The sequence below is a fragment of the Molothrus ater genome, chromosome 1 (genome assembly GCF_012460135.2).
Source record: "Molothrus ater isolate BHLD 08-10-18 breed brown headed cowbird chromosome 1, BPBGC_Mater_1.1, whole genome shotgun sequence".
Classification (NCBI taxonomy): Eukaryota; Metazoa; Chordata; class Aves; order Passeriformes; family Icteridae; genus Molothrus; species Molothrus ater.
This window is the reverse complement of record NC_050478.2, coordinates 55,028,810-55,043,602: the sequence shown is the minus strand read 5'-3', so window position 1 is coordinate 55,043,602 and position 14,793 is coordinate 55,028,810. Positions and strand designations below refer to the sequence as shown.

General features: G+C 40.2%; 1 protein-coding gene across 2 annotated transcripts in view; it reads right to left on the bottom strand.

Moving 5' to 3' along the window:
* Nucleotides 1–12,516: 12,516 nt before the first annotated feature.
* Nucleotides 12,517–14,793, bottom strand: part of AMPH (amphiphysin) — a 124,156-nt gene continuing 121,879 nt past the window's right edge. For both annotated transcript variants that reach the window (XM_054516542.1, XM_036397151.2), the window contains one exon: nt 12,517–13,683. In XM_054516542.1, the coding sequence (XP_054372517.1) occupies nt 13,576–13,683 (108 nt within the window). In that variant the 3' untranslated portion in view covers nt 12,517–13,575. The remainder of the gene's footprint in view (nt 13,684–14,793) is intronic.

Below are 14,793 nucleotides of genomic sequence, written 5' to 3'. Positions count from 1 at the left end.
CAGGCAGCAGGATAAGCAGGGCACATACAAGTACAAGAAAAAAGAGTTGCCAGTAAGAAAGTGCTCAGCAACCACATCACCACTGTTCTTCTTAGGGCTTCCTTACAGACACAGGGTCAGGGTCAGCCTCAAGAGGGGGTGGAGCAGATCTGAGTGGCTAAAAACTATCCAATGAGGCTGTGCCAGCTACAGGTCAAATAATGATGCATGAGCCATTTCCTTTTGGTTAACTGAAACAGAATAGAAAAAACCAAAAAACAGGCAACCTCCCCCCCGCCCCAAGCCCAAAAACCACTCATCTCCAAAACGCACCTTTGTAAGAAGAGAGCTCACTACTGAGAAAAACTTCTTTTTTTCCTTTGTTTTTATTTCCACAGGGAATTTGCCTGGGTGATGAGTAGAGTCACCTGTTTTTCCTTTGCTTGTTGTACTGTGAGCCCTGCTCTCCAAGATGTATTTGCCAGACAAGGTACTAGACAGAGATCAGCTTAATTTCTTACCTCTCTTACAGACCAAGGTTATATAGGATGATTTTTCATCCCATGACGATACCTCCAAAATGTTTCTTTTAACAATTTGTCCTATTTATTTTGAATATTGAACATCAAATAGAAGCCTGTAATACAGCTTCTTCCAGAAATCCCTCTTCTTACAGTCATTGTTTGGAGTTATCCAGTACAGCAAAAAAAAATTCCCAGTGTTTTCAAACTTTTACTGATGACTCCAATAATTAAAATATCACAAATATACATCAAAAGTATGCCCAACCAGCAAACATCTTTTATTACCTGGCCTTACAGCTGCTGGTTTTCACATTACTCAATAGGTGGGATTTCTCTCTGCCTATCAAGGCCACTGTCTTCATAGTCAGGCTTTTCCCACAGTCTTGTTACCCTTACACATTTCAGCAGGCTGAAATGTAAGTTTAGCTCTCCAGCTTAAATGAAAATGTTTTGTCATATAAACTTATATGACATGTCATCAGTAGTAATATACTCATTTTCATGTTCTTATGTTTTGAAATCAGCAAGAGACCCCTTTTTAGAACATGCTTTTTATGCATCTAGTGCAGTTTACTGTCTGATTTTTAAATCAAAACAGTGATTAAAACTGTTTAACAGGAGATTGGTCCTTCCGAAGCCAAATGCAGTACATAGGTCTAAGTATTTTTATATCAGCTGGCATTAATCAAACAGACCAGAAAAAAAAGTCCATACTGAAGTCTGAAAACCTGCTAATGAACAGCTGTCTTACACGGCTATCTCCCATCTCCACTGCTTCCTCATCCAGATAATCTGAAAAAAGGTATGACAGTTTACCGATACTGTTGCTATTGGGGTTCTTTGTTTTTAAGGTAGAAACAAATCGCTTATACAAGATATAATTTTCCCAGAATAACAAAGTAATTCCCACACTTCCACACTCTGTAATTCAGTTCCCAAATTTGTTTGTATTTCACAAAGTCTAAGGGGTCTTCCTATGTGTCCGCTAAGAATGTATGTTTAAGACCCTTGTTTCTGTAAATAGGTCTTGTTTATACTTGACTTTTATTTGATAAATATACCACAGTTTAGCATCTTCTCCCAGCTGCTTATTAATTGTGTGGCTTACTTCACATCATTTAACAGCCTTAGAGGGAGGAGGCAACAACCTGGGGAGGGACAGGCAGCATAGTACAAAGTAGGATACTCTGTACTATACTAGTTCATGATACCTCTCATTAACTCTCGGAAAGACTGCACTTGTATTGAATTGCTCTGGAGTAGCAAGAAGGGGCTGCAGCAAAACACTGCTATGTGGCTGTTAGAATGGCCCCTTGGAAATCACAGGTATATGCAGTCCCTTCTGTCTCCTGTCCAGGTCTTCAACTGAAGATAGTTTGGGAAAGACTCTCAGCTACACATGGATTTCTCTCATAAGGATTTCCCAGCATTTACTTTGCCCTTCCCAATTCACACCTGGACATCATTTTCTTTATCCATTTCTCTGGGTTTTGCATCTGTAAAGTTGCTTATCCTGGGGTAAAGCTTGGAAACTGCCACAGGACATGTAAACTCAGCAATTTCATACAAAATTCCGTCTTTCCCCTTTGTCATTTAGAATTGCTTTTCTCCCTTCTCCTTTCCCCCATCTTGGATGTCCCCACTTCCCTATCGAGCACTTCCTGACATTTCTGGCTGCTGTTTTCCCATGTCCAGACAAAGAAGCTGGCATGTCTCCATGCAAAAAGTTCATGTCATTTTTTGATCATTCTTCTGCCAACACATTACAGCTGCAGTAAATGACAGAGGTTGAGGGAATGGTTGTGGGTGCAGTCCCACACCATGCAGTGAGTGATAACACTTGCTGAGTTGGTCGTCCAGCTCATGCACCAGCAGCATGCAGGCATCTGTGTGGGTAGATACTTCTTTTGGAGGAAATCTATGATTCCAATTAATATCAGACCCAGAAAGGGTGATACAGACCAATCTCTGTGTATGTAAAGGGGGTCCCAGGTGACATTTGGTACCAGTGGATGTAGGTGAACTATGACCACCAGTTACTTTGCAGATAAACTTGACAGTGTCCTCTGGGAGTGACTGGGCTGTGTGATGGAGGCTGGCTCCTGGTAAAGAGCTGGTAAAGGACCCAGAACAGACCTGAAGGGAGAGCACAGAGAATGCAGCAGTGATGAAGTTGCATTAAGAAATCCCCATCACTGGCTTCAAGGAGGCATCCTCAAATACAGGGAGCCCATCCATGAGGAAGAGAGTCTGAGCTTTACTCCGTGCTTGTGCTGGTAAAGACAGAATGCTCCACAATATAAGGAGGAAGAGAAATGCAAAAGCTTTTCTCTGTCTTTTGGCTTATAATGCACACATTTCTCAGCCATCACACAGGGTAATCAAGGTATTTGTGCACAAGTTATCTGCCAAGTGTAATTTGAATTTGAGACTTGGGTAATAGAACATTGTGGATATTAAAATATACAAGTAGGCTGGGTGACAATGGAAGTGTGATATAAACCCAAGAAGAAATATATTCTGACACCCTTAAGAATAGCTAATAAATACCATATGCTTACAAGGCCAGAGACAAGATTGGAAGGTTTTAAAGAAGCCTGTAATTTTATCTACTTCTACTCAGTGGCTCCTCAGAAAAGGAAGTTCAGAGATACTAGGATCAGCATCTCTGATGTGATCCCATTATCTCTATTTTTATCTCTGTGATGATATAAAAACCCCCCAGATATATAACTTTCCCCCTCAAGAAGTCAAATTAATTGGTGAAGAGACAAGTGATTTTTAAATCATGTTAGCCTAATTTCCTGTTAAAAAAGAGCACAGAGGTGTGTGTTGATATGAAAACTTGATGATGTCATTCACAAATGCTGCCTGTCCCTGGAAGACTCTAATCAGAACAAGTCACTATGCTGTTGTTTTGCCTGTCAGGCACCTGCATCTTTCTCTGCTTTGCCTCTCTGTGCTAGGTTATGGCTGTTTCTGAGCCCCCTCATGGCTCTTCTGGATAATAACAGAGAATTGACTGAGGGACAAGTTTTTGAGAGCTGGGAAGCACCCACAGAGGTCTTACTGGAGAGAGATGTGCTTTATTCTCCTGGCATCCAGCCAGCAAATCTTCCCAAACCCAAACTAGCTACATGTACCTTTGTATGAGCACACCCCCCTCCCTGTCCTCTGTCCTTTGCCTGTTGCACTGCCTGAGATTGTGAGTGCTCAGACATCTATATATTTAGACAGCTAGCCTAGGTGTTTTTTAACATACTTAACATAGTTAACAGGCTTGCAGGTTAGTCTGATATTGTGTGATGACATAACAGTAGTAAGGCGTTCATTGTACCAGGATATGAGTAGGATATCATTAATAAAAATAGGAACAATGCCCTTATATCCTGGGAGCAATACTTTGTGCCCAGGGTCTTGTCTTTCTCCACAATACGATTTCACTTCTTCCTGTGCATACTTCCTCTCATCATGGGCAGAGACCACAGCTCCAGGTGGCTAATACTGATGTCTTAAGCTTTAGCTTTCATATTTTTCAGATTTTGAGCTGCTTAGGGGTGTAGCTCTTAGCATCATATTAAAAGTTGATAGGTTTTCTTCTCAGGGTAGGTAGACAAAATAATCCTTTTCCAGCTTGAGACCAAGGACTACTGTTACAAGGTTCATGCTAAAAGGTATAAACAACAGGAAACTGAAGAAGAGGCAAACAAGGAGGATGGGACTTCCTATAACCTGAAGCTATAATTGGACAACTAACTCCAATATGCAAATGGACCAAAACTTATAAAAGTGTGAGATCTTGTGACTGGTCGTCCATTTTGTGACCATTTTGGATCCATCTTGGGTGTAGCCCTTGCCAGGCTCTTGTACTGCCCAAGGTGTATATCCTTTAAGGCCTTTCAATGCATACCTCTTCTATTCCTTTAGCTCTATCTAGTCTCTGTTCCAGGTTCAGCCCCTCAAGGCATCAATACTCCTCCCATTTTATCTTATAAAGTACAACACAATAAGCAACATGCCTTCACCCCATTAAATCTCCTGCACCACCCAGTGTCTGAGACATAATCAGTGAACACATCAGTTATGTTTTAGTAAGAAGTGATACAGTTTTGACAGATCAAGGGGTTTTTACAATTTTACAGTAAAACAATGGTGGAGGAGGGTCATACACACTGTACTGAGCTGTGGTCTCATCAGACCATGTATTGAACGGGAATGTTTCTCCAGACATCTCCCTCCTCCTGAGGAAGGGCTTAATGATCTGGCTCTTTCCTCCCTGCTAGCCCAGGCACGCCCATGAACAACCTCGAGAAAGAGTGTGGCTGCAGCTCTCTTCACAGGAGCAGCAGGCACAACTTTCCCTGGATTTTTCCTGGGGAAGGCTGTGAGAAAGCTCAGAGAGAGAAGAAAAACAATTCTTATCTTAATCTCTGCACCTGTTGTTGTGCATATGTGGAATGTGTTATGGAGATTGTTTACCAAAAGGTAGTTTCCTAATTGGACACTGCTGATGGTGGTTTTGATTGATTGACCAATTAGGTCAAAGCTGTGTCATGACTGTCTGTAAGGGTCACAGGTCTTTCTTTAGTACAGTGTTAGTTTAGTATGTAGTATAGTATAGTACAGCTTAGTAATGCAATTGTTCAGCTTTCTGCAGTCATGGCGTCAAGGCTCATTATTCCCTGCATTGGGGACACCTTGCCACAATGAAAGAGCCCTGCTGGAGCCTAACCTCCAGCCCCCTCTCCCTCTCTCGCTACTCCCAGGTCACTTGCAAAATCTTGGACTTGTAGTGGTGGAGAAGGCTGCCATGAGCTCAGCTTGGCTTGATGATACCCTGCCAGAAACTTCTCTGTGTTGAAGTGCCACACTTGAAACAAATTAGTAATTTTGCACCCTTTCCCTAGTCTTCATATCTTTTGTCTTTTGACTGGGAGCATAACTCCCCAGAGGTAAGCATGGTTTCACAGACGTTACTTCTGAAGCACCAAACACAGCAGTGGGTCACTCACAGACAGACATAACCATGACAGCAAACACAACAACGGAATTAAGTTCCTGCTAAATGTTCCTTTTATGACATGGAGGATTTTGTTTAAGATAGTTGGTTCTCTGTTTTGTTTGGAGAGCAGTGTGGTTCCCGCCTGGAGTACTACTAATGAGATTGTATCTAGCAGGCTAATGAGAAAGGGTCAGATTGAACATAAAGACAACCCTATTTTCATTGAATGATAAAATCAATAGGAGAGCAAAGTTTGGACTTTTTCAGGACTAAAGCAAAATATCTGATCAGTGCAGGCACTACTTACTCAGATATAGGAAAAATATTATTACACCTTAAAGCATATGAAAAGGTGTATCAAAAGCGTATGCACAAATCTCTAGCCACAATTCATAGTTACAGGGAAAGACATCCTGTGTTAACCTGGGTACATTAACAGCCATGAGCAATCATGATTACAGTATGACAACTTCTCCATCAGTACTGAAAGCAAAAATACTTAATTCTACCCTCTTCAAAGTGAGTACAAACCGCTGCAGTCTTCAAGCATTCAAACTGGATGAAAGAAAAGACTCAGTTTTGAAATCTGTCATGTTAATAAACTATCACAGCATTTGCTAAGGTGTCACCCCCTGCATCTACCTGTAGAGTCACTGCATTTTGTGACCATTTGGTAATAGGCTTAAAGCAACTGACCACAAAAATAAATCTTTCAGTCGTTTCACAGGGTGTGAGGGTTTGCTCAAAAGGTCATTTCTAAAGAGTAAAATCTTTGAATAGATGAAGAAAAGTTATGTAAAGCAGACGTTGTTTTCATCTGATCATTCATAATGAGAACATCAAACTTCCATTAAACTTCAAACTCATTCCCCTGCCATTTTATTAGGGAGAGTTTTAAGTCTGTCAAAAAATGGTATGAAGTTGCAAATCACTAAACCTGCTAAGCTCTGCTCAAAGTGTTTAACGCTGGAAACCAAGTTACTTCATCAGTCCATTCTTTACTATGCTGATAGGACTTGCTGCCCACTACCTACCAATATTTCTGGAGTTGTTGCAGAGCAAAGAGAACTGCTGCCAGGCCTGACAACCTTAAGGGAAGCCATCTGGAAATATGTTTCTAGAATTTCATCTTCTTACCACTCTCACCATCACTGCTTTTCTTAGCTTGGAGAGGCCAGGATGGCTGGGATGGCTGTCAGGACAGCAGCACTGAGGCTCCAGCATGGAGATTGTGGGCTAGGAGGAAATGGGAGTACATGGTCATGGAGCTGCCACAATGAGGCTGCTGATGACAGGATGATGATAGTCTTTGCTGAGCAGAAAACTTGCCGAGGCATCCAGAGAGGCATCCCTTTGGGAACCAGCCCCTAAGGATATTTTTTTTGGGGGGGTCTCTTCTGGCTTGTTTGCCCCCTCTTGATCTTTCCATCCTTTGTATAAAATGCATCCTTTAGTATAAAGTGCCCTTGGGCACTTTAGCGTATTTTAAATATTCCTAGGACCTTCTGCTATGGCAGGGCATATTACATAATCCTGACAGATAACTTTTCTTGGTTGTTTCAAAATACTTTCCCGCAACTAATAATTTAGCTATTTACTTAACCACAGGTAGACTATAAAACTATTTAAAGCAGAAGTAGCATGTAAAATTATTTTTCCTCTTAAACCAACATTGTCACTTTGAATTGAACCAGCTGAACAACTTATTTGGTGCAGATTTACCATGTTTGGTATACAACATGTTTCAACATGCATGAAATTCAAGGATATGTTGCTCTAGTTACTTGAGCTGCAGCTTGATAAAGCAGTTTTCTGTCTTTGTTTGCCTGCAGATTGAAGAAGCCAGTTAGCATGCATAAAACAGATTTTTTTTTCTGGTATGGCACTGAATTTGCTGTATGTGGCTGCAGACATTAGCCAACTTCAGATAATGAGAGATATTAATGAAACAAACTCATAGTTGAAGATCGAGCCAAATGACAGTTTATTTGGCCAATGCAAATTCTAGCGTCTACTACCCTCTGCTGGGTGTAAAGGAGTAAAACGCTCAGAAGCCCTTTGTGAGCAGCTGTGCAATCCATAGGCATGGATGGATGCCAAGGATTTTAAAGGAAAACTATTTAACATCTGTCTTTTAAATTTGCATGAGTTCTTTTTAGGTGGACAGTAGTGTGATATTCTTTCTTGGGCTAGGAGATATCTAAAGATCCTCAGTATTTGTACAGCCTCTCATGTGAAGCATCTTACAGACTTAAAATACAGGGTTCTGAATCTCTGCCAAAGACTATCAACAACCTCCACTTCTGTGTGTATCTCTATGACACCATGGGAGTTACAGAACCCTGACAGGTCTGTCAGATTTTACCCACTCAGAGAATTTTGCATGACCTTCTGTAGTGGAGGCTGGCTGGATGCCACGTGCCCACCAAATCTGGTCTCTTACTCCCTTCCACAAACTGGACAGGAGAGAGAAAATGTAACAAAAAATTTAACAAAATTTATTAAATTTTTCTCATGGCTTGAGATAACAATGGGGAGAGATCATTCACTGAATTGGGCAATGGACAAAACAGACTCAACACAGAGATTTGGTTTAAATTTATTTCTAAATAAAATCAGACCAGGATAATGAGAAGTAAAATAAAAGCTTAAAAACACCTTTCCCCGACCTACCCTCCTTCCCTGCTCTACCTCCTTCCCCAGTGGGGCAGGAAGACAGAGAATAGGGGTTATGGTCAGCTCACTCACTGCTCAGGGAGAGGAGTCCTTCTTGTGCTCTGCAGTGGGGTCCCTCCCACAGAAGACAGTTTTCTAAGAACTTCTGCAGCATGAGTCCATCTCATGAGCAGCAGCTCCCTGTGAACTGCTGCAATGTGAGCCCATACCACAGGCAACAGTCCTTGCCAAACTGCTGCAGCATGGGTCACTCTTCCACAGGGTGCAGTTCTTGAAGCACAGGCTACTCCAGAGTGGGCTTCTCTCTCCATGGGACTCCCACGGGGTCACAGTCTCCTCTCAGGCATCCACCTGCTCTGGCAAGGGCTCCTCTATGGGCTGCAGGTGGATCTCTGCATCCTCTTGGTCCTGCATGGGCTGCAGGGGCCCAGCTGCTTCACCATGGTCTTCACCACAATATGCAGTAGAATCCCAGTTTTGGTGCCTGGAGCACCTCCTCCCCCTTCTTCTCCACTGACCTTGGTGGCTGCAGAGTTTTTCCTCTCCCATATTGTCGCCCCACTCATCTCTGGCCACAATTACAATTGTGCAGTAACTTTTCTCCTTTCTTCTTAAATCTGTTATTACAGAGGCATCACCACCATTTCCAACTGGCCCAGTCTTGACCAGCAGCACATCCCTCTTTGGAGCCACTAGGGATTAGCTCTGCCAAACATGAAGGAAGCTTCCAGCAGTTTCTCACAGAAGCCTGCAGGCCATGCAACCCCAGTACACCTCATCATTTGGCAATTATGTGTTAACCTGCACAGTTAATTCTTCAAAATTACATGTTTTGTTTATTTTTTCATTCACTGACATACAGCCAGATTCTTCCTTCCATTGGAGGTCAAAATGTTTAATTTAAAAACCTTTAATACAGAAATGTTGACTTTCTTATGAATTAAGTTTGCAAATCTGGACTATCTTAACCTTCTCCTTTGCAGCATGTACCTTGGAAATGTAATAATTTAAGTACATAACTACTTACCTTTCCAGTGCTTTGATGTACCTTGTACCTCAAGCAGTCTGTCTAGGCAAATATAAAGGCAAATATAAATATAAAATATAAAGTGGTGACTGGGGGTTTATCTGGTTCACACCAAAGCCTACGCTCTGACAGCACCAAAAGAAACCCCAGCCTCTTTTCTCCTCTGAAACCAGGCTGAGGACATAGAGGATTTTGCATTTTGGACTGTCTTCAGCAGATATGAGTACCATTGGCTCCTGAAGACTCAAGTTTTGGTGGCTACACAGTACTTTGTTGTTATCTGCATTGCATTTAGTGCCTGTGGCTGGATAGAAAGCCTGCATACACACAGAGTGGTACTTCTATTACTGTCTGGGGCTTTTCTTTCATGAAAGTTTCCTTTAACTGCTATTAAGCATCTGAATATGAAGTACAACCCTCTTGTGGATAATTTCAGCTTTTGCAAATTAATGCTAATTAAGAGGTCTTCCTGTTGGTTACAGGAGAAACCATTTGGAAAGTGCTGCATTTTTCCCTGTGTGATGCTTCTGTGGTGTATAAACAGGCCAGAGTGAAAAGAGGGAAATAGTTGAGATGCTGGTAGAGACAAGGTGCACAAAGCATCAGAGCTCAAATTACATGGATGAAGACTGTTGGGACAAAAGAGTTAAAAGTCAAAGAATGGTGAAGATGGTAGATGCGCTCAAGTGAACTTGCAGCTGGGAAAAGATAGATCTTTCAAATCTATTTTAAAAACTGACAATAAAATATGATTTTGTACTTCAAACAGCAAACTGTGGTGGGTTTGAGGCTACTGTGGTACTTATGCCTGCTACTTGCTTATGCTCTGCCTGCACAGAGCAGATGTGACAACCTTGTAAAGTGCTCTTCAGCCAATGGTTGCTCCTTCCCAATCCCATTCACCTAAAATACTCATCACAGTGGCTTTCTTTTGATGCCTTTTTCTCTTTGGCAGCAAGACACTACAAATTTTTTGTTAAGAATGAGCTTAATGAGACTTTGATTTATTTAACATCTCTCTGATAATTAGGGCATCAGTAATCAGAACATCCTGGAACTGAACACCCTGCTATTTGAGTAGGACTGTACCCCTCAGCCTCCCCTCCTTCTTCTGTGGCAGGGACAGATGCACCTAGTGGAAGAGATGAAGCAAGATAGGGAGAGGAGGAGAAGAGAAAGGACAGAAGCGTTGCTCAGCTTATACAGTTTTCATTATTCAGGAAAGGTCGTAAACCAGATAGATGAGCTGCAAATACACAAAATTTATTTGTTTATTCACACAACATGTTCCATGTTCCTCTATCTTCAGTTACTTTGTCTTTCTTTAAAGATCTTACCATGAATAATCAGTCTGTGGGATTAGGAGATTGGATCTCTAAATCTTTCAAGGGGTTATTTTATGTAGAATTATAAATTACACCTACTCAAAAAGGTTAGTAGTATATGCTCTCTTAGGCGTAAATAAGCCTTTAGAGAAAACAAGAAACAATGTGTTTTACAATTCTGAAAGCACAAAATTCAGTAATTTGACAAATGCAACACTGTAAATCAAAAAAAAATCCAAGTAAAGGGAGAAATAATTTTGGGCTAATATAATTTCAGATGGAGTGTAACTCCAGCTAATGCAGTGTAACACAAGTGTATCATGTATGTAATAGCAGTACATAGTGGAAAGTATTTCCCTTGCCTGTTCTAGAATAAAGTTTTATAGATCACAGAGAAATACACTTACTGCACAGGACTCACCTCATGAGCTGTAGACATAAGAGTGTATCATCCTAGTAAATGGAATTTTGCAAACAATAATTTTCCTCATCCTTTCTGCAAGACACTTGTGGCTCTGGGTTATGTATGTTAGATGTGAAGACATACTCAATGTCAGAATGGTATGCCATATACACAGTAACCTGCAACATTTAAATTACACAACATGAGTGATACCACAGCTTTTGGAACATTACCAGTACATCTTGTTGCCAACAAATGATGACAGTACCATGAAAGCTCTTTGCTGTAGGCCAGAGACCTTTTCTATCTATGTACAATCTTAAGTGTACTTGAAAACCCTCTGTGAATCTGTCACATTGCGCTGTGACCAAGGAGATTAGAAGAATCAAGACCAAAGGTGTTTGACTTTGACATCAATACTTCTAAAACCAAGAGGGCCCCTAATAATAGTAACTGCATGTGATGGACACCTGGTAAAATAATACATTTGGCTGATCATAGCAATGCTTTGGTCTGATCATAATGACCTTAGGGTTAGGACTGTCACACATAACAATCTCACTTGACAGTAGGTCCCTTTCAAAGAGGTGGTGACACGGTGTCCACAGGGAAAATGAAGCTCCATTGTACAGTGCTGGGCTTTTCCAGTGATACGTAGAGCAGCCATTACTGAAATGTAAGTGTTGAGACGCAGTTAAGCAAGAAGCTAGCCTGGAGGTTATCACGAGTATCACTGTAAACCAAGTGTAATAGGTTACTATGTCCACCTCAAAATGGCATGCTGAAGTCTGGAATTTATTGTAAGAAGAAAACCAAAAGCAAGTTTTGTCCTTGGAGAGATCTTGGCCCGAGATCAAACCTGTTGAAGGAAAGAACAGAAAACCAGAATGCTTTCCTGTAACCTCCTTAGACTCACTGGATATTTCAAATCCAAAATCCCAGCCTTCACAACTGAGCCATTCAGCCTCTTCACAAAACACAGCTATCATTGGACTTACCTTTGAAACCTAATGAGAGAGACCCTGAAAAACAGAGAAAATCAACCCTCCTCTTCTTCAAGAAGCACAGTTTCTTCAACTGAGATTTAGCAAATTAGGAATGGAGTAGAAACACATATTGTTTGCATACGAGATGACAAATATTTAATGAAAAATAACTGAATTCTGAGGAAAATATAGATATTCCTAAATATTTGCAGCTTCCATGCCTCAGCAAACATAATGGAGCAGATTTATAGAAAACTTACTTATGAAAAAAGTGGACAAGTGAAGAATCAATAAGATACAGAGATCTTCAGCTTGAGTGATGGTTAAATACAGATAATCTCCCTTTCTTACTGGACAGATATTAGCTGGTGGTCAGAGCTGGGAACAGGAAGAGCAGCAGAGAGACATACTGAGCTGGGGTTCAGACTTTTTGGAACTCTAGCCACAACTTGGGTTGAGAACAAGAATTTAGAGGTTGCACCTGTTATGCTATATTCCTTTGGAAAAAGAGGTATTAAGATTAGATTACATAACACAATGTATAAATTATATGGACTTCTTACAAAACTTCAAAAGCACCACAGAAGAAACAGCTTCTTTGGAACAAGGGTTTATTTTTAATGACACAGCACTGGAAAACATAAGTTACAGATGACTTTTTGATACAGGATATCTATATCTTACTTTAAAAGGTTCTGTGAAGGTATGCTGCATAAATACATATAGTGAAAATATATTGTGTTTATTTATTCTCAGAGATTAGTTCTGGTTTTTTTTGAAAATGTATTCAGCCAATTAAATAAAAAAGTATAGATTAGCATCATAACAACTCCCCCCTCCAGGTTATCTCATTGTAACTACTGCAGCTGGAAGAGGAGACTGAGCCATGCCTTCTCAAAGGTTAGCAGCTTTGAACATGATGTTATTCATCATCTAAGAATGAAAATTCCACATTACGAACGCACATATTGTATCATGTTTTGGCAATGGAGTAGTTAGTTTTGCTTTGAACAAAACTGTTTCCTGTAATGCCAGACAATGAAAAAGCAATGCATGTACTGGATGATACTACACAGCCAAAGAGCTACAATGAAGTTGTGAAAATGCATATAGCCATATGCACTTATATATACACATATAAGTTCTTGTGTATATATATTATGCATGTCCAAAAATAACACTGAAAAACGTTGCAGTAGTTAACTATCTTTTTAACATATGGAACTTGTAATAGTTTGACCTTATAACTACAGGATAATTAATTAAATCTTCTGCAGTGCAACGGAATACAATACACTTAGTGCAGAGAAGTTAAGGTTTTGGTATTGAGGAAGCTAATTTCAGATTTCTTGGGAAAGGATCAAATACAGGATCACCATAGCTCTGACAAAGCACAAACAAACCTGTTGCCACATACTCGTGAACAAATAAGGACATTTCATTTTTATCTGTTTTTTTTTCCCATGTACTGCTTCAGAAATTACAGCTTAACTGTTTGCACTCATGCTCATTTGATATGTTTCAACTAGCTTTGTCTGGCACCAGTCTGTAAACCATTAACAGCTTAAACAACAAAAAGGTGGGCTCCTGTGTTTCAAAGAGGTTAAAAACCTACTGACTGAGCTTCATACTATATTTGTCTGCCTGGGAGAACTACTCCAGCTGGCGTGTGAAGTTCTCTGGGAAAAGTCCTTTATAACTATTTGCATCTCTGTACTGAAGCCACTCGGATTCCTTAATGCCAGTCAACCAGCCAGCCTCCTGCAAAGAAAAAAGACAGAGACTCTTAAATTTTAGGTATCCCATTCCTCACTATGATCTTCAGACTTAAGATGTTTCAGAAAAACATGGCTAAAAGGATTTGGTGTTTTGGTTAAAAAGCTGCCTCTAATTTTGTACAGATGATAATCTCTGTTCTACCGGACTACAATTTTGTGACACCAAGTGACTGCAAGCACACGATAGCCTTTAGCCCATCTAGGTGGGGGAAGAATGGTTCTGAATCCTAATTTTTTCCTCTGAGATATTTTTTCTCTCATTCATGTATCAACAGTCAGAAGAAAGAACAGTTCTTGCAGTCTCAGGAGTTACTATCTCCAGAAAGTATGTAATTATTTTTCAAAAAATTCCTGGAAACATAAACCAATACTTGATAGATAAGCAAAATATCAACAAATCAGCAGCTGTCCAAGCAAACAAAAGAGAGATTTCATATTGGAAAGTACTGGATTCTCTCCAGTGTGATAAATTCTACCTAGAATAAAATAATTTTGTATTTTAAAAAATGACCAATCTACTCTCATTTCACTAAGAAACTCTGTATCTTTTTCCTTTAAAGAAAAGGAACTGAAGCAAAGCCATGGCAAACAGAACTTCTAATGTTGTCATATTATTATTGTACAGACAGTACATATGCAGATAGAACAGCTTGAACAGATCACCACATACACCATCAAATCATGATTATGGGGTGGCAGTGTGTGCTGGTGGGGGCTCTCTGCCCCAAATAAGCATCATTAAAACAGATCAAGCTTATCTGTGACATTGACTGTGTACATTTAAGTGAGGCATGTGGAATATCTAAGAGGTAGAGGAACTGCAGCTCTTCAGCATAGGCAATATAGACCGTAGAAAGGAATACACAGTTTTACTGGATAATAACTTCAACACAAGTCTAATGGAAAAAGCCACTGGCTTCAAATGGAGGTTGATGTTACCAGGTGTATTGGAATTACGGCTTTAGACAGGTCATTTTTGAAGGAGAATAAAGAATAACAAAGATAAGCCTTTATAAAAATCAACAAAGTATTGGGCAAAAGACAAAAGTATTGAGCTTTATGGTGATGTTAAACATGAAGGGGAAATATGTAA